General features: G+C 43.8%; 2 protein-coding genes across 2 annotated transcripts; one reads left to right on the forward strand and one right to left on the reverse strand.

Annotated features, from left to right (window-relative positions):
- Positions 1–4069: 4069 nt before the first annotated feature.
- Positions 4070–17939, reverse strand: gatb (glutamyl-tRNA(Gln) amidotransferase, subunit B). The gene is made up of 13 exons (XM_031560051.2): positions 17752–17939; positions 16450–16603; positions 16190–16303; positions 13160–13358; positions 11578–11700; positions 10201–10314; positions 8444–8528; positions 7691–7735; positions 7270–7459; positions 6630–6763; positions 5431–5509; positions 5120–5254; positions 4070–4440 (listed from the first exon to the last, which is right to left on the reverse strand). The coding sequence occupies exons 1-13, from the start codon at positions 17910–17912 to the stop codon at positions 4312–4314; spliced, it is 1662 nt and encodes a 553-aa protein (XP_031415911.1). The 5' UTR covers positions 17913–17939; the 3' UTR covers positions 4070–4311.
- Positions 17940–18075: 136 nt separating this feature from the next.
- On the forward strand, positions 18076–19263 carry dctpp1 (dCTP pyrophosphatase 1). The gene has a single exon (XM_012831873.3). The coding sequence runs from the start codon at positions 18187–18189 to the stop codon at positions 18715–18717; it is 531 nt and encodes a 176-aa protein (XP_012687327.1). The 5' UTR covers positions 18076–18186; the 3' UTR covers positions 18718–19263.
- Positions 19264–20779: the final 1516 nt, after the last annotated feature.

Below are 20779 nucleotides of genomic sequence, written 5' to 3' on the forward strand. Positions count from 1 at the left end.
ACTGATGCTGAACTCAGAAGTGGACATTAATTCTACAGAAGTTGTCAGCCTGATAAAAATAGACAGTACCTCAATGAGTGTCATTGCTCATCAGTCTCCATTTCACTACCCCATAGCAAGTTAACATATCATATGACACAATCTACACGTGTCACAAACCAATATCCAAGCCTTACTCCATAGTAGACTTAATCACACATGTATGTAAATTGTGGAAGTCATTTTAATACAAACAGGAGACATGTTTAAATTGATATTTTAACAGGTTATTTAGTATACTGTGTACTGTATTGTTTATTTTTCTGATGGGGGTGGGTATTTAAACCATTTTGTAGAAAGAAAGAGATTCTATTGCCATATTTTTTCACTGAAGTTGTCTGGAAGTTCTGCATTTTCTCTGCCTGTCATTTCTATTTAAGTTGACGTATCTGTGTGTGTAAATGTATGTTTGTAGGTATATGTTTGCATGCCTTTGGGTCTGGGGACAAGTTTCCACCACACAAGCACAATTCATATTGACTGAGGGGATTCCTGTTGAAACAATCCTGCATGGAGTATGTTGTATTATCACAGGACAGTAACTGAAGCGCCCCTAAGGCTCAAAACACTTGCCTTGATTTTGGAGGATCTTTTTTTACAATTCTGCATATTACATACGTAATAATTGTAAAATGAAAGATTTTTTTTGTTATAATTAGTTTGTTACAATGTTTCACCGAGTCAAAGAGGAAGGCTGCAGGCTGGACACCATGCTTGCTGTAGGAACCAAATGCTGTGGTATAATGACCATGTAACAGTGTCCTCCGCAGAGGACATGAACCCAAAGATATTTATAAATGAGCATAGAGTCAAGGCTATCAAGGAGTACTTGATACAATGATCTTGTGCATTCCTCATCACAGTACAGTAGGTCTCCTAAAGGTTTCATCCTTAACAACTGGTAATGTTATAATTTCTTGCCATCTTCATTTTGTGGTGTACAGATGAGGCTCTGTAAACACCCTTGTTTGATTATACATATTTCCCTCTCTTGTAGCTTCTTATGTCCCCATTCTCTGTGGATTCCTGTTTTGATTCGGTTTGTCATGCATGAACGTATGTATGATGTCTTCATTAAAGAACTCTTATCTTATTTGTTCTGTATTTGATTATTCTACTGATAACCTGTCCTTTGTCAAGGAAATAACAGGAAGAGGAGGTAAGCATACTTGTGAATAGATAATGGCTCCCCAATAAAACAAGTTGTTTTTCACTGACGTGTATTTTTAGTGATGGAGGTGAAACACTGAAAGAAATAAAGTACAGTGTCGTGTGTAGACATTGGTCATCAATAGTGGCCTGAGAGGGATTTGGTTGTGCAGGAAGTGGAGAGCTGCCCTTATTTGGCCGTGTGTTCCACTCAGTACAGTACATTAGTCCCTTTCATTCAGACGGAGGCTTTTGTTGAAAACTGGGTCTCTCTTCAGGGCTTTGGTTATGGCTCTGGAGCAGCCTCGTCCCCAGCCATCCAAACAGTTTCTTTCCTCCGGTCAGATAGGCCATTATCTGTTATTCACACGGACCTTCTAGGTTATTACATGCAGTCGCTCTTTAAGGGAAATGACCTGTGATCTAATGCCAGAAAAATGTAATTGTTCAAGGGGAAAAGGCCTTTTATATCAAAACAGAGCCTTTCTTTTAGTATTTGACATAATAATAAGGCTCTTTTGAAGCTTGTCAGACAAATCAAGCAGTTTTCTACATTGCTGTATGCCCTAGAAGATGCCAAAAGATGACATCAGACTGTTCATCACTCTTGCTTGAAGGGGGAACCAATTGTGTATACTAGGCTGAACTACAAGTACATTTGAAAACAAACTTAATTTCAGGTTACATTATTATGCATACCACCACGATGGTATGGTCAGATTTTGGTCAAGTAGAATTCCTGTAGGTGTCAAAGTCTCACTAGCTCTCCACTGGGGTACCTCAAGTGTTGGTGCCTGGCCCCTTCCCTTCTCAATGTACACCTTGGCTCTAGATTCCATCTGCTCACAATGCTTCTCCTGACAAATGTTAGGCAGATGACGCTGGACTATTTATCCATCTATGTATCTATTGCCTTGACTATTGTAATGCTTTTTTAATAAAACACCTGCCGATGGTCCACAATGCGTGACAGCATGTCTGCTCTTCGATCAGCCAAAAACACGTCACGTCACTGATCCCCACCCTCCACCGCCTCCCTGTGGCTGCTTGAATTAAATTCAAGTCACTAATGCCCACCTACAGAGCAGCACCAGACTGGCTCCTATCTACCTGAAGGTCTATGCTCCTTCTCGCCCCAATAAACAACACCTGTCACTGCAGCCTTCTTCAGCAGGACGTCACAGTCCAGGTTCTCTTTGCTCTTGGTCCTGCAGTGGTGCAAGGAGGTCAGACCCAACTCCATCTGATCCAAAGAAAGCCTCTGTGTTCACAAATCACGTAAAGACTAATCTCTTGTGAGATGACCTTATATATCCCACACACCCCATGGCCCCCCAAGGACGGTTATTATTTGGTTGTGGTGTTCTCTGCAGAAGTCATTGAAGTTGCTTTGGATAATGTGTAGGTCACTTTTGACAAAAGTGTGGGCCTAATGATTAAATGTAAATGCAAACATTGGATGAAAGCATTTGCCAAATTAATAAAGTTGAACTTAATACAAAACTGGGAAAAATGTACACATTTTGATATATACTCTTTGCTGGTCCACAAATGAACATCCCCACTCTGGTGGTTTTAAGTACCTAGGTAAAAAGATATGAATGAGTGCAAAACTAAATCACGGTATGAAAATAATCACAAGTTTATGTTATACATATAACTTATAAAGTAATTTCCACTATATAAAGATACCAGTAATTCCACAAGAGGGCAGTCACCACCTACATGTTTTTCCTCCCATTCAAACACTAGAGAATGAGTCATGCAATAACAGCCTTTTTAATTTGCCATACTGAAATGCTCGTATGCGTTTTGGTACCGTCATAAAACTTATACTACTCTATGTTAATTCACTGAGGCATGACTACAAACTTCATAAAAATATCCACTAATCTATGTTAATCCAATGAAGCATGACTATAAACTTGTACGGTGTGCTAATGAACTAGTTAACATAAAACTGCTTTCCTTTGTGGGTTATGGAATCTCAAGGTTTCAACCAGGAAATCTATTGTGTCCCTGCTATGAGTCATGCATACTGACATGTATTAGTGAAATATACCACTGTAAGCCATCTATATTGACATGTATTAGTGAAATATACCACTGTTAGCCATCTATATTGACATATATTAGTGAAATATACCACTGTTAGCCATCTATATTGACATATATTAGTGAAATATACCACTGTAAGCCATCTATATTGACATGTACCTCTGTAAGCCATCTATATTGACATATATTAGTGAAATATACCACTGTTAGCCATCTATATTGACATATATTAGTGAAATATACCACTGTAAGCCATCTATATTGACATATATTTGTGAAATATACCACTGTAAGCCATCTATATTGACATATATTAGTGAAATATACCTCTGTAAGCCATCTATATTGATAATAATATACCTCTGTTAGCCATCTATATTGATAATATCCAATGTGTTGGTGTTTCTACGGGAAACATATTCCAATCTGCTGCAGTGGTGAGACACTCATGAACTGGGTGGCTGGCTGGCTCAATGGAGTCTGAACTGTTGGTGTACTTCAGGGCTATCTCTGCCCAACCTAATTATCCCACATAGTTCCCAGTGCTTCACATGAGAATGTATTCAGGATGAGGGTGCGTGCAGGAATATCAAAGCTACCCATACCCACTCTCATTTTCTTTCAATTGTTAAACGGGCTGTAAAAGATGATAATTGTTCCTTCTGCCTGCATTTGAACACAATGCCAATTAAACCCACTCTGGGTGGATTCGGGATGTTATTGTTCAGCATACAAGAAAGATGGTTTGCATTCAATTTGGTTTTCATCTCCAGGGATAGTCCTGCACAACTCATATCCAATCAAGGGAGAGAGAACTACTGAATCAGAAAAATAAATAGAATTTATTTACATGATTGCTGATGCATGCAGCTGCCTACTGAATAAGCAGCAGCTTACAAAACACAACAGACAGTTGAGACTAATGAAGATGAAATCAAACCACCAATGAGCTGTGCAGGCTGGAGGGATTCTCTAGACTTCCCCCCAGATGAGTGCTCTGCTGTGACGGCCACTAGACTTCCCCCCAGATGAGTGCTCTGCTGTGACGGCCACTAGGCCTGGCCCTCAGGGTGAGACTATCTGCTGGAGAATGGAGCGGATCTGCACCGGGTTGGCTCGTCCTTTAGTCTCCTTCTGAACCTCGCCCATCAGTTTGTTCAGGGCCTTGTGGTTTCCCCGCTGAATGGCTAGGACCTGTAGTAAAGAATAGTCGTAGTCAAGTCCTAGACATTTTACAGCAACATTTTGTATTTCTGAAATGTCACTTCCATATTTTTTTTTTTTTTAAATCTTTTTTTAGCATCTGAAGGACAGCATTATATGGGGCGTTTTAGTACATTTAGTTTCAACTGCAAGTACATCCTTCAAATGAACTCTCTGTACATGAGAAGCAAATTGCTGGTTAACTCTAGGAGACAGTACTGCTACGGCTGATAGTCTCAGCGTGTCCCTGCTGTGTGTGTGTGATGTGTTGAGGCCCAGGTGGGAGTCACCTGCTCAGGGTGTGTGGGTGTGGGTGTGGGTGTGGGTGTGTGTGTGTGTGGTGGGAGTCACCTGCTCTCTGTGGGTGTGTGTGTGTGTGTGTGTGTGTGTGTGAGGTGTTGAGGCCCAGGTGGGAGTCACCTGCTCTGGGAGTGTGTGTGTGTGTGTGTGTGTTTGTGTGTGTGTGTGTGTGTGTGTGTGAGGTGGGAGTCACCTGCTCTCTCTCTGTGTGTGTGTGTGTGTGTGTGTGTGTGTGTGTGTGCGTGCGGTGTTGAGTCCCGGTGGGAGTCACCTCCTCTGGGTGTGGGTGTGTGTGTGTGTGTGTGTGTGTGTGTGTGTGTGTGTGTGTGTGTGTGTGCGTGCGCTGTGTTGAGGCCCCGGTGGGAGTCACCTGCTCTGGGTGTGTGTCCACAACCCTCTGGCAGATGGAGCGGAGCTGGGCGGGGTCAGACAGTAGGCCCAGGTCCTGCTCACGGACCACCTGCTCTGCACTCTTCCCTGGATTCTTCCACAGCTCCTGGAAGACCTGACAGACCAAACACAACACAACACATCTCATCTCATCTCATCTCGCTCACTCACACAGGACTAGAAGTCGTCAGCATACAGAGATGTTGAGGGGTCTGGTGGATTGCGCCCTGATGTGTGGTTACTCATGCTCATTCCCTCCACACTCAGGGACAGAGACCCAGTGTCACTTACATGTTTAGCAGCGGAGGAGGAGATGGAACCGGCCTCCAGCAGATCCAAGAGCTCAGCCAGGGCATGCGGAGAGACCGGGCTGAATGGAGAAAAGAACAAGCCACCTCCTATTTATAGCGGAATAGTCATTTGGCTCAGTCAGTAATGATTAGCCCCATTAGTGATCATTGAGCCACAGCAATCACAGTCACACACACACACGCACGCACGCACACATCTTGTAAACACACACTCAATTCACTTTGCTTCATACCCCAGAGTGAAAAATAAACTCAAGTAGTATTTATAGGTTGAATGTGACTTAAAAAGCAATAAACCCCCGTTGGCAAACAATAAATCAGAGAATTTATTCTTAAACTTTTCTTCCAGGTGACCTTCACAGCAAAAGCCTGTTGTGCAGCTCTTGCTGAGGGACTGTGCCGGCTTGCCAACAGCACACTTAAAGAGGTCACTTGTGCTGAGAGCACATGGCAATGACACACAGATGTGCTTAGTTTGAAATTCACTGTAGTTTGAAATCCACTGTATATGGGACAGTGATCACATTTAAAATTCTCATTGTGTGTCAGTCTCATCCTTTTAATAGCTGTTAGTACACTCCTGCTGTTACTGGTAAAAATTGAGAAAATCAGAGATTTAGAAAAGATGGACCATAAGTGTGAGAAGCCTATACGATTTATAAAAGATGCGAGTAGTCTATATGATTTATAAAAGATGCGAGTAGCCTATATGATTTATAAAAGATGTGAGTAGCCTATATGATTTATAAAAGATGGACCATAAGTGTGAGAAGCCTATATGATTTATAAAAGATGTAAGTAGCCTATATGATTTATAAAAGATGCGAGTAGTCTATATGATTTATAAAAGATGCGAGTAGCCTATATGATTTATAAAAGATGTAAGTAGCCTATATGATTTATAAAAGATGTGAGTAGCCTATATGATTTATAAAAGATGTGAGTAGCCTATATGATTTATAAAAGATGTGAGTAGCCTATATGATTTTACTGCTGTATTGTTTTACATGATGACACTCTGATAGACATTGGTCACTGTAAAAAAAAACATGACTTTAAAAGTTACACTAAACTAGAGTAGATGCATGAAGATGCCATGTTCTTCACATGCACAGCACAGGCCTATGTCCACTAGAGGATCTAAACCGCCACAGAATCATTCCTGGTCAGATCTCTCACCTCTGGCTGACCTGGAGACTCTGCTGGTTCAGAGACCCCACCAGCTCCTTCATCACCCAGCCAATCACCTTCTTGGGCTCAGCTTTGGTGGAGCTCACCACGCTCTCAAAATAGTCCAGCAGCCCATCTTCATGCTGTGGAGCAGTAAGACTTAGGTGAAATAGAGCCACCATACCACATGGCAACCACCACATGGTGTGAAGCCCTATAACAAACACTACTCTCTCCTCAGCTGCTGTTGGAATGGAGTCTGTATGCAAGTCTGACAAAGGCTAGACAACAGGTCTATTGGAGAGTCTGACTTTGCATGAAGCCTTAGATGGACACTGCTCAAGCAAACCCTTCAACTCTTTACGCCACCTACTGGATGTTCACAAGAACTGCTCAGGCTTACACCATCTTCGAGTTCTTTGTATGTGAGATCCTACAGGTGCCATAATTATATGGCTAGTTAACAGAATAGCTTAAATAGAATTTGACAATACATGTCTGATGTCAGTCACAGTCAGGTGGCATTGCTTACACCATCATACACACTCAATAAAAAGAAGGCCACTTAAGGTATTACAGATTACAAGGAATTCAATGCTGAGATAAGAGACACCACGTTCTGCCCGCAGTACATTTGCCATGTCCTCACCACCAGTGTGAAGCTGTGCTCGGGCAGGATGCCGTAGGTCTGCACCAGCCTCTCCCTGCGCACGCTGGGCAGCTCGGGCAGGCAGGACTGCAGCTGGTCCACCAGCACCACCTGAGACCGGGCCAGCCCTGCCGGCACGCTGGCACTGTCATACACCCTCAGAGGGGGCAGATTAGGCTCGGGCATAAACCTGTGGACCCCGACAGGAACGCAGTCGTTACAGTAAGACATCACGACTTCATTTATCTATTCAATCAAAATAACACAACTTTGTCCTCTACATGTGTGTATATATGTATATGAGTATGTTTAACTAACTCGGTGCTACCAAGCACTTGTTTTCTGAGTAATGCATGGCAAGGTCATACGCCAGTTACCACTTTACAATCTTCAGTGGACCTAGTGTCTTCCGTGGACTCACCTGTAGTCCTGAAAGTCCTCCTTGTCTCTCATTGGAACAGTTGTGCTGAGGGACCAGAACATGATTTTTAGTAAGACAGCACACACTTCTTGTGTTCTAACACACCTCTGGTGTAGTATGAGTTGCAATTATGTAATCAGTTCATCACCGACTGAAAATCCTTTGATCACAGAAAAAGGGAAGAGGGGCACAGGGTGGTTCCTTGTTTCTGTGCGTTGGACCCAGCTGGGCGAGAGGCAGCTCATTTCATGGGTCCGATGGCACCATTCCTCAAGGTTTATGTGCACATCTGCCTGGGCACAGGCTGTGCCAGGGTGGGTGTGTGGGCGTGCACATTTCTTATGAGCCAACTAGCCGCTTGCAGAACAATCGACCTGTTCCAAATTACCCAATTCATCATTCCATTGAAAAGCAAGGCAGCAAGGCAGAAAAGGCCATTACTGTTACTGCTGCCCCTCAACTCTCTCCTGCAACAGGCCATACATCTTACGCAGCATACTCAGCTACAGCAAATCACCAAACAAATCAAATGCTAATTTATGAATGAGATAATTACATAACCCTACATGAGCCAACACATGTTGTCCACACCAAACAGAGTAAGTATGGTATCTGCACTAATGTGCAGGAGGGGTGGCGTGTGATTGTGGCCATAACATGATATATATATGATGTGCCATATGGGAGACATATGATACCTCAAGGATGTGCACCGTATATGGAGCATGCAGTGTTGCCCCGGGGCTCTCTTACCCAGTCTTCTGGTCAAAAGATCGGGTCTCATTCTGCACAACTCCACCCTGTTCAAGCAACTCCATCTGACGCTGGATCTCATAATCTAATGAGCACAGTAGACACACACTTACAATCATAATCTCTCTCATAATCTAATGAACACAGTAGACACACACTTACACTTACAGAAAACTCATAATCTAATGAGCACAGTAGACACACACTTACAATCATAATCTCTCTCATAATCTAATGAACACAGTAGACACACACTTACACTTACAGAAAATGCACAGGTCAAAACACAGATGCCTTGCCAACTGATTAGAGTCTGTTCAATCAGACTGATCCTTAAATGTATGTCCAGGTGTTGCAAGATTACATGGAAATTCTGCTTAAATCACCCAAGAATTATACCGTCCAAAGTAGTCTATTATAAACCAGGGATGCTGATTTGCTGATCTGAAGTCAGTCAAGCACACATACACTCACATCAACCACTAAATACATTCCCCTTGTTCAGACACAGATACAGCGCGTCATGTGTGCAGAAAACACCAGAACACATTTCTTTCCAAGTTCACTGAATTATTCAAATTGGATGCCAAAAGTACTAAATTATTCAGAGGAAGAGAAAGTGCAAAAGTGCTTAACGCACACATTTCACTTCCTTAAACGCATTAGAGCAGCCCCCCCCCCCCCAAACTTCATAAACTTGTTATCTCAGCCAGCTAACTGCTCTGCCAAATGTACCCCCCTGAAGGTCTGCACACTGGGAGCTCATCAAAAGCAGGGAAGCGCATGTTGAGTGTGTGTCGTGTTCCTGGAGCTGTTGTGGGGTAAAGGCCCTGTCTTCAGGGCAAGCGGGTGAGATGACAGCTTGTGCCTCTGACTGCCTCTACTCAGCAGGAGATCAGTCTCTCTGAGGCTCCTCTTCACGGGGGCCGCGGCACTCTGGCAACGGCGGTCCTCTTTGAGTGCAGCATCAGTCAGAGCAAAAGTCAAGTTTACCTTCAGGCATTAAGAGTGTTTGCGCATTCATGCCTGCATCTCTGTGTGTGTGTGTGTGTGTGTGTGTGTGTGTCTCTGTGTGTGTGTGTGTGTGTGTGAGAGAGAGGGGGAGAGAGAGAGAGGGAGAGAGAGAGAGACAGTGGGACACTGTGATTGTGTTCAGATGAGAGTGTAGGAGTTCTCTGTGTGTGTGTGTGTGTGTGTGTGTGTGTGTGTGTGTGTGAGACCTCCGCAGGCTCTTCCTATCTCCAGTGTGTGGCTCAGACAGAACATTAACAGAGGCAGTAACAGACAGGGGAGGGTTTGGCTCATTGTGTGTCAGTCTTATCAGTGTCTCCCAGTGTGACTGGCAGCACACGCATAATTACAGCAGCCAGCAGCCCTCAGCTGTCTGCACACCCACTCAGAAGGATGGGGAACAGCAGTCTAATCACAACATGTACAAGAGAACCTCTACACACTCCTTTAGATCCTGAGAGTGTGTGTGTGTGTGTGTGTGTGTGTGTGTGTGTGTGTGTCTGTGTGTGTACTGACTCAAGATAGGTATTTTAAAATTCGAGAACTATGTTTAAACAGCAAAGCGGGTGATTATGTGTGTAGAAGTGTCTGTGAAAGAATGATTGTGTGTGAGTGTATGCGAGGGGGGGAAAAAGAGTATATTAAAACTCCAGCACTTCACTGCACTTCCTCCTTGAACTAAGTGTGGAGCTTCAATAATTCTTTCCCATATACCACCTATTTCCTCCACTAGAGGGCGCTCTCACCTATGGCCCTGGCCAGGAAACGGGCGCTGTTGATGTTCTTCACCTCCGCCCTGGTGCCCAGTGGCTCCCCGGGCACGTGCACAGACACGTTAGCATCCACCCTCAGCTGGCCCTCTGTGGGATGAGACGGGCAGAAGGGGATCAGACATCACCTCTAACTATAGCTCGGAAATGGCAAACGACTACCAGAGCTGTCCAATGACAGCAGCTGTAGATTCTTTGGTGAAAATGGCCCAGACAGCCCATGGTATATTTGCACAATTTTATCAGTTAACCGGACAGTCTCTCAGACAAAAGCTCATTTATATGTCAAATAGGAGGAAATGTTTGCAAATATTAGCCAACAAGCACGGCTAACTGTGTTTGTTCAGTTCATCCTCAACATAAACAGACATAAACATTTTCACTCAAACACAGCCACTGCAGAATCACAGCCATCCCTGCTAAACTGAACTGTGTGGAGAGCTTGCAGGTGACACCATTGGCTGAATTCCAGGAGGGAGACAGAACAGTGAGAATAACTTATCTCCTGCTGCTCCTTTAGGCTCTAGCTCCTGCCCAGCGCAAACACACACCTGCTCCTGGAGGAAGGAGCATCTGGCCAGGTGAACTCAGGTGTGCTGTATCTGAGGCCAGCACAAAAACCACGAGGCAAGGCTGACCACCTCCTGTGCACAGGTCCTGACTGCAGGTCTTTTAGTTTTATTATTATTTTATATTTCATTGTTGAGTGTTGAAGGCCACCACTGACTGGGGTGTTTTAGTTTTGGTGTTGTAGAGAGGCAGGTGCAGGAGTAATCAGCAGCTGATCCAGAATCAGCTCTTAATGTCCTTAAAGGAGCCGATTGCGAGAGGCATGCACTCTGAGTTGCCAAACACTGGAGAGCTGTTCAGAGCTCAACTGTGCATACATTTGAATGTGAATAATTAATTTGCATCAGTTTAGAATCGCATGCAGATGGAGATGGAGCATTTCCAAAGGAGGAGGTCAAGCTTGCATGGGTGGAGAAAGAGAAGTATACTGTAGGGAGACTTAGTCTGGAGAAAACCTTTTTGTAGTGGAAATGAGTGGAACACACACACACACACACACACACACACACACACACACACACACACACACACACGTGTGCTGATGAGGATCTGTGTCGTTTGGAAGCATATTCTATTTAAAGAACAGGAACATGAGGAAAATGTACAGAGTGAGAGAGCAAATGAATGGCATTGTGGATGAGGGGAAACACAGAAACAGAGTTGAAGAGTGTCTAGAAGAACAGAGACGGGGGGGGGGGGGCAGAGACAGAGAGAGAGAGATGGAGAGATAGAGAGACGGAGAGAAAAAGAGGTTGAAGGTGGAAAAAGAGAAAAGACTCCTGCCTGCCATGTTGCCCTTGCTTGTCCCCAGTGTTTGCAGGATGAGCTGGAGTTCTCGGACAGCTGCCGCCGCTTCCTCCCCACAACTCATCTCAGGCTCCATGACCAGCTCCATCAGAGCAACACCTACACACACACAGACACACACACACAGACACACACACACAGACACACACACACACACAGACACACAGACACACACACGCACACACACAAAAACAGGGGCTCAAACACTAATTTACACGCCGAGTACTCAAACACCTCCTTACCTCAAGAAGAAGGCCCGCATACACATGCATGAAGAGCAGATCCTATTCTCTTGCTAACCCCAGTAGGGCACTGCCATCCCCCCAGACACTCAAACACAGATCCTATTCTCTTGCACATCCCCAGTAGGGCACTGCCATCCCCCCAGACACACAAACACAGATCCTATTCTCTTGCACATCCCCAGTAGGGCACTGCCATCCCCCCAGACACTCAAACACAGATCCTATTCTCTTGCACACCCCAGTAGGGAACTAACATCCCCCCAGACACTCAAACACAGATCCTATTCTCTTGCACATCCCCAGTAGGGCACTAACATCCCCCCAGACACTCAAACACAGATCCTATTCTCTTGCACATCCCCAGTAGGGCACTAACATCCCCCCAGACACTCAAACACAGATCCTATTCTCTTGCACATCCCCAGTAGGGCACTAACATCCCCCCAGACACTCAAACACAGATCCTATTCTCTTGCTAACCCCAGTAGGGCACTAACATCCCCCCAGACACTCAAACACAGATCCTATTCTCTTGCACATCCCCAGTAGGGCACTAACATCCCCCCAGACACTCAAACACAGATCCTATTCTCTTGCACATCCCCAGTAGGGCACTGCCATCCCCCCAGACACTCAAACACAGATCCTATTCTCTTGCACATCCCCAGTAGGGCACTGCCATCCCCCCAGACACTCAAACACAGATCCTATTCTCTTGCACATCCCCAGTAGGGCACTGCCATCCCCCCAGACACTCAAACACAGATCCTATTCTCTTGCACACCCCCAGTAGGGCACTGCCATCCCCCCAGACACTCAAACACAGATCCTATTCTCTTGCACATCCCCAGTAGGGCACTAACATCCCCCCAGACACTCAAACACAGATCCTATTCTCTTGCACATCCCCAGTAGGGCACTGCCATCCCCCCAGACACTCAAACACAGATCCTATTCTCTTGCACATCCCCAGTAGGGCACTGCCATCCCCCCAGACACTCAAACACAGATCCTATTCTCTTGCACATCCCCAGTAGGGCACTAACATCCCCCCAGACACTCAAACACAGATCCTATTCTCTTGCACACCCCAGTAGGGCACTAACATCCCCCCCAGACACTCAAACACAGATCCTATTCTCTTGCACATCCCCAGTAGGGCACTAACATCCCCCCAGACACTCAAACACAGATCCTATTCTCTTGCACATCCCCAGTAGGGCACTGCCATCCCCCCAGACACTCAAACACAGATCCTATTCTCTTGCACATCCCCAGTAGGGCACTGCCATCCCACCCCCGTGCTACCCCACCTGCCCTGTTGAGGTCGATGAGGGTCTGGTTGCGCTGCTCATCATGGAGGCTCTTGCCGCTGTCCTGCTCCAGCTGGATCTGCTTGATGTGGACGCTCTTGGTGATCATCTGGTTCCTCTTGGGGCCGCCCAGGTAGCTGTAGGTCAGCGTGCCGTCCACTGCAATGGGCAGCCTCTGCTGCGTGATCTGGTAGCCCGCCTGAGGAAACAGAGGCAGCACACCATCAATAGCAGTGGGAGAGATCTGTGGAGCCTTGACATGATAGACATGACAAATGATGACTAAAGGATATTTCAGAGGTGAACTGCAACATAACACAGAAGCATATATGGGGCCAGACATTTGAAAAGGTTTCCAATAACCTGGCTGTGTGTGAGAGATCAATGGGCACACGCCTGGTAGAGTAGGCCTACTGGACTGTGGGTCCATTACAAGCTTCTCGTCACTAACAAAGATAAACTAGAAGAATTCCTTTTAGACAGATCTGACGAATCTGTCTCGCCTGTTTGTGGAAAACAATAGTAAATACTGTGACCTAAACATTAACATCAGTTTGTATGAGGCCGTGTGAAAAGGTTAACAAAAACCATCAAATGAAAAATGACAGACCATGAAAGAATCAATTAGATGTGAGAGTAGAGGGGTGAGCATAGCAGGGATGTTCTGTAATTAATAAACCACTGGCTGATTGCGAATGGTTCATCGAGCGCTGCGTGTTCAACAAGGCAGCTGCCCACTGATAAATATTTCATCTCATTCCTCCAGTGATCTGAGGGGCCTCATCAGGTGCGGCTACAGCTTTACCCAGTTGTCATGGCAACAGAGCAGCACAAGACTAAACATTAATCATGTTTATTGGCATACCAAAGAAGGAATAAATAAATAGCCAAATAAGTAAATATGCAAAAATATATTTGTATTTTCCGTTGTTACTGTGGATACAAAATTACAGGCAAAGGCAAACTTCACTGGCTTAACGCCCGTGGTTGCACCGGAGCTGCATATTACAGTATCTTGCATGGAATTGATAATTAGGTCTTTTGAGTTGATAGATTGATTTGTTTATGTTGAAAGAGCAAGTGTGTCACAGTGTAGGCACTGGATGGCTGTATTACACATAATGGATTCAACCATTATGAAGTTCAGATATTTGTTACATTTAGCTTCAGTGATTGCCCAGGGAGGATGAACTTTCAAAAATGAATAATAGTGAGGTCTATCTGCATCAATCATGTGTAAATTTACTTTTTTCTTATGTTGTGAGAGGATACTAAAGGTCAAGCAGATGGCTAGTAGTAAGTGTTTAAGAGTTGATACTCAAGAAAGAGAGAGAGAGTGAGACAGAGAGACAGAGAGAGAGAGAGAGAGAGAGTTGATAAATGGGGCCAACATTTTCTGCAAATTACATGTAGTTACCTGTCCATTAGCTATGTTTGACCTCATTTATTGACTTTGACAAGAACACAAATAGTCCCAACCATTCAACTCCTGCAAACGGAGGATATATATAATAATTTTTAAAAATGTGTATATATATAGTATATATAAAACTCTGATCCAGAATCCAATCACTTAAAGTCACTGGCCTGAGGAACTGTTTCTTCTAGGCTTCCTAAGCCTAAATCCCTCCTGACAGACTCATCTAAACGTTTCACTTCTTCTCATGTAATTACACTTCCAGGCCACGTCTATTTGCCAGAAAATCTTTTTCTTCACGAAAATGTGTAATTACAGGCCTCCAGAACAGTGTTGGATAAGCACCGAGTTGTTGAAGCACGTTATTAGGCCGAGTTGTTACCACTTTACACGTAGCAGGCCATTCTAATTCCAGCCTAAAATGTCAGTCAGGCGGCTGCATAAATCATCCAGTGCACAACAGTGTGTTTAGCTAAATGAAATCTGGACTGATGGAACATATCAGTGAAGCAGACACCCATACTAGAGTCCCTGTGATTTAATAAATCTATGCAGTATGCCTCTTTTGCAAAAAACAGACAGAAATGGATGTTGTATCCGATGCTCAAACGTGTCCATGTAGCCACCACCACTTGCCACACAAAAATAAGCTTTCAAACACAAAGCAGGCTTATGTACAAACGTGGATAAGTGTATAACATATGCTACATCTCAATAGGCTGCTTGAATGGAGTTGTGGGTGTATATTCTGAGTGCAGCTAGGCTGCTCCTACCCAAAGCCAGCTCCCAGCATGAAGAGGTGATGCAATCCATGGCAAGAACACTAAATCAACAGCAGGGAAGCACACAGAATAGCAGGTAATCCATCTGCTCCCAGCTGGGATTTCACAAGGATGCATCTGAGTCAGAAGAAATCTACCTTTGCTGAGAGGGATTAAGCCACTGGTATTTTGATAAGCAGGCGACCACTTTGTCTAGCTGGCTTGGAAAAGGGTACTGCCTCCAAACTGCAGCACAGGAACTGAACTTCTTCCAGATCAGTTGTTTCAAAACACATTCCCTGGGTTTTTAGAAAATCAAAAGCTTTCCGCCTTCCACCAAAGAAAAAGCCACAAGCAACAAGCCTGTATAAAGTAAATTGTATGATGTTAATTTCAAATAACATTTCAATAACTAAGTACTGCAAATTTGATGTGATATGTGAATTCTTCTGGACATATTCTCCAAACAACCTTTTTGTATTAACTGAAATGAACAACTGTATTGTTCACCGCTACAGTTCCTAATCACAATCATCCACATCTAAAAAGTGATGCTCCTGGATCAATCAGCACACCAACGATTCCCAATGCCCTAAACCTATGTGGTGACTCATGTCTTGTAGCACAGACAGCCTTTCGTTCCTCTGTTATGAGCTTTTCAAGATAGAACAAGTTTGTGTGTACTGGTAACAAACACAGATCATAGGTATGCATTCCTGTTGTCATTACAGAAAAAGAGTGATTCATTTTTCAAGCGCAGTGAGTTTTTGGCTAAATGACAACCACTTGAGTCTTTTCAGACAAATGACAAGACTTAGAAGAGAGAGCCCGTATGAGGCAGGGTGGACTCACAGGCATGTCGGCGTAAAAGTAGTGTTTCCTGTCGAACAGTGACTTCCTGTTGATGGAGCAGTTGAGGGCCAGGCCTGTCATCACTGCAGCCTCCACACATCTCTTATTCAGCACCTGAGGAAGGGGCCAGCAATGATTTCATTGGTTTATTTTTATACATTGCAGATTGATGCCTGTGGGCTCTGTGAATTTGTCAAAGTGTAAGTCAACACAAAACAAAGCAACTTAACTTAACCAGTCTTTTCTACTTTGATACTCACTGGTAATGTGCCCGGAAGGGATGCATCGAAGAATGAGACGAGTGAATTAGGTGGTGCTAAGAACTTGACTTGTGAACCAGAGAAGAGCTTTGTCAAGGAGTTGATCTGAGCATGGATCTCCAGGCCAATGACTCCCACCATCCCTTGAGGAACACTGAAGTTGAAAGAAGCACAACAGGTAGCTTCTGCTGAATCTGATTTATTAATGGTTTACCTATGACCACTAACTATTTATACAGCAATCTGAGCTTATTATCGGGTATTGTTATCAATATTATGTTAATACAGCTATTCAACATTCATCGCTATGATAATGACACAAGCGACAACTATGTGTATGTCAATCTGGTATTTTATAGTCAGCTTTTAGTATCTGTGTATGGTGTACTTACTGTGACAATAAAAGAGCCTGTAGCATGCTACTGTTAGTGTGTACTGGTAACAAACACAGATCATAGTTATGTTTGACCTGTTACATGTCTACTTTCAAAATTAATGTTGCTCTACATTTCTCAATAATCAAAAAAAATTATTGACATTATTAAACTGCTAACTGTTAATCCTTGACCTTGTCTAACACCATACACTTTTGCGATAAAATGTAAATGCCACCTATGTGAGTGATTTGGGGGCAGTCCAGCAGACAAGTAAAAAGAGAGTACCCCAATATTTCAGAACTCAGTATAAAATTCCCCCACAAGTGCAATCACATCTCCCCTCAAAATCTGAAACGACAAATCTAACACAAACTATCGCTCGCTATTCTGTTCAGTGAATATAGGGGAGACCAGGTAGTTTGTAACACATTTCTCAATTCGTGTCAAACATAATGCGATGAAACTCAGTCAACATGATAGCATCAGTATGCTACGTTCAAAATTGCAGCTAGCTCGTTTCCTGAGGCAAATGTGTAACTTTTAAGTTTTGCGCAAGATTTTGATTGCACTATAGATGCGTTTCGACAGGAACACAAGTAAATGGGTGGTTGTGATCAATGATTTCTGAACTACATGCTAGTATAATTATTAACTGCATACAGTGTGTTATATTCCAATTACCTGAACAAATATTAAGAGAGGTTGGCTGGGGACAATTGTAACACGCAATATAATCGGTTGCAACCAGGCTTAACCCTGACGCAACTGCCTCAATGTCCCTTGAGTTATTTCTATAATTCTCCCATTTAGCGGGTCATTATGTCATTTTCTCAAAAAAAATACAAGACACGTTAGCATTCTGACTACATTAACTTTGACATAGCAACTTGAGGGTGAGCAGCAATGTCATTGTGCCTTGCCTTACCTCTTCTTTTTAGTTTGGAGCTTACTTTGAGGACGATAAATACACGTGCTAATTCTTCTTTTTAAAACAAGATAAACTGTATTTGAAGTAAGAACAGAAACATGTTTTTGTTTGTTGCAATTGTATATCATGCTACTCAACCCTGCTGAGGCGGCCGCCATGATTACGGATTTCTAGAAATTCATGGGAGTTGTAGTTTCTGTATGTGTTCATACCACGACACAAAAGTCTCGACAACATACTAGTCCCACAATGCATCATTGGCATGGCCCCAGTTTTAGAGATACATTTCCGGTGAGTTTGACGTCATCGCGTATAAGTTCCTGTTTTGGGAAGTAGTGGGGGACTTGTGGCGGGAATTTCACACGTGTCTGTAGCGGTGAAGTTATTCTGCCCTTCAAATTGATCGAAAGCGTCATATTTGCCTGACACAATATGGGAGATCACAGGCAAGAGAAGTTTGAATTGAGAAACGATGCGCCTATTTCTCCTTTGAACGGCGAAACTCTTAGAGCCCAGGAGCACAAATCTGTGGCAAATGGACCTAACCGTGCCGACTCACCTGTGAATGGTGTCCAGGAATACAAGAGATGTACTTTCAGCGCCGAACCCACTCTCGAGGACATACGACGGATGCAGGCAGAATTCGCAGACGAGCGCAACTGGAACCAGTTTCACCAGCCCCGAAACCTCCTCTTGGCGATGGTTGGCGAAGTAGGAGAGGTGTCCGAACTCTTCCAATGGCGTGGGGAAGTTGCCGAGGGACTGCCGGACTGGACAGAGTCGGAAAGAGAACACCTGGCTCAAGAACTGAGCGATGTCTTGATCTACTTGGTAGAGCTTGCTGACAAATGCCACGTTGACTTGCCTCAAGCGGTCCTTCGTAAAATGGCTCTGAATCGACTGAAATATCCAGCTAGCAAAGTCCATGGGTCGGCCAAGAAGTACACTGAATATAAAGAGTAATGCTTTTTGTTTGTCTTCCAACTTTCCCCACTGAGTTGCAAAGAAAACTCGGACTGTTTCCAAAGATTGTACAAAGATGGTATGCAACAAGATTGTGCAGAGGTGTTTTTTTAACATTTTATTTTTGCGTGCTTTTACCTTTTACTTAGTGTAAAGTCGATAACACTGTTTTACTTTAACCTAGGTCACCAGGAATCAGTGAGATCTGTAGATATTTATCTATTGTTAATTGTGTAAATTCCACAGTGACACGTTATTGGCATTGTAAAGGAAAGGAGGCCCAAGTTCCACACTTTCTGGAGCCTGTAACTGTGTGTGGCTTCAGTTTAATTCACTGCCCTATGCTTTTTACAGTTTATAGTGTCTTCTGGGTTTGCATGATGAAAGCAGTACAAAACAAACAGTTATCTTTTGTTTAGTGGTTTCTTTGTTTTCCATAGAAAACTGCAACTCTTAACTGAGGTGGCAGTCTGTTATATGCATGTCAGCTTGTCCTGTGTATTGTACCCTGCATTGCCTTGCTCTTAATAGTACACTTGAAAGGTTAAAAAGAAACATGTGTCCTGTATTCATTCGCTGGGTTATTTTCCAGATATTGTACATTACATAGTTCAATACCATTGTCATTCTGACCTCTTAAAAGTGATGTTTGGAACTTGCACATGTTGGTTGACCACATTGGTGTATTTAAACTGGTATTCCAGTAATTTACCTAAATTGTAAACATCCAACACATCCAAAAAGGGCAATTGTCATTATCTGATTATGCCAGCAGAACCCAGATTGTGTTTCCTTTTTGAGTGGAACAGGAAACTGCACTCTCTGCCTTTAGCATGTTAGGGAAATGTAGTTCTCTTCTGCTGTTCCTTATCTGGTCAAGAGTTGGAGGCGAGCAGGGAGGCGCAGGCATGAGCCAGGTACCTTCACTGCTACGCAGACTGGCAAACCAGTCATTTGCCTACAACCTATTATTTTAGAAGTATATCCTGTTGGCATCAATCCACTGATGAGTTCAACAGCTCATCTATTTCAAGTTGTTCTCCTCTGCAAGAATATTTCTCTTTTTAAATTCAGTTTTAGTTATTTGTCCTGGTATGTAGCATGGAAGTGCTCAAGAAGGAGAATCAATTGCACTAATTGGGGTCTTTGCTGCAGCTCCTCTCAGGGTGGAAAACAAAATGGCTCTTGGAAAAAGAGGCATATTGTGAGTTGCAACTTTTTGATGAATCAATGGCACCCCATGTAATACACATGAATGACTCCCAAAAAGACTTAATAGCTTAAATTCTGGAAGACAGAGGTCCGAAACTTCAGACTTTATTTCTCAATGAATTTGTACTAGGAGAACAACTGTTCAGGTCATCAAGGTGCAGCAATGTTTGGCTGAACAGGAGACAATCATCCAGAGATGCTGTTTGTTTACTAGTTTGGCTTGTGTTTGGCAAATTGTAAGTGCATGTATGAACACCCTCTTAGAGTAATTACTTTCCTGCTTTCCCCTCAACCTCAATTTTGTGGAGTGCTGTTCACGGTCCTCTCCAGAAGCCTGTTCCCTCATCTGTCACTAATTAACTCAAACTAATGCACCCAATTCATTAGGCATGTGACATGGATTGTCTCATAATTCATGGATGAAGGTTTGTCAGATGAAACTAACATTTTAGGGAGGAGTACCTCAGTCAAGCGTATTCCTGTTTGGTATGAAGAACCAGCGGCTCGGAAGACAATACTAAGGTAAAACCACGAGCTTTCCACCGGTTAAACAATGAGCTTTCCGCCGGTTAAACCAGATTGCCACACATGGCCTTTCTTCGGTCCTTCATATGAAGAGCAGATAGTGCTGTCTCCATGGGGATGGCAGGCTGAAGCAGCTGCCTCTTCCCCTTTCCTGCTCCCCGTCAGTAATGACCAGATGGGGCCGTCCCCTTCTCTGATGTGTTTGATGCTCTTGGAGACAGGCCGCCAGGCAGCACCCACACTATCGTTAACACAGCTTTCATGTCAGCAGGGAAACGTCAAAGCTGGAGAAGCTTCCTGTGTTTACATAAATCCTGAGTTGCTC

This window comes from Clupea harengus, chromosome 22, assembly GCF_900700415.2.
Source record: "Clupea harengus chromosome 22, Ch_v2.0.2, whole genome shotgun sequence".
Classification (NCBI taxonomy): Eukaryota; Metazoa; Chordata; class Actinopteri; order Clupeiformes; family Clupeidae; genus Clupea; species Clupea harengus.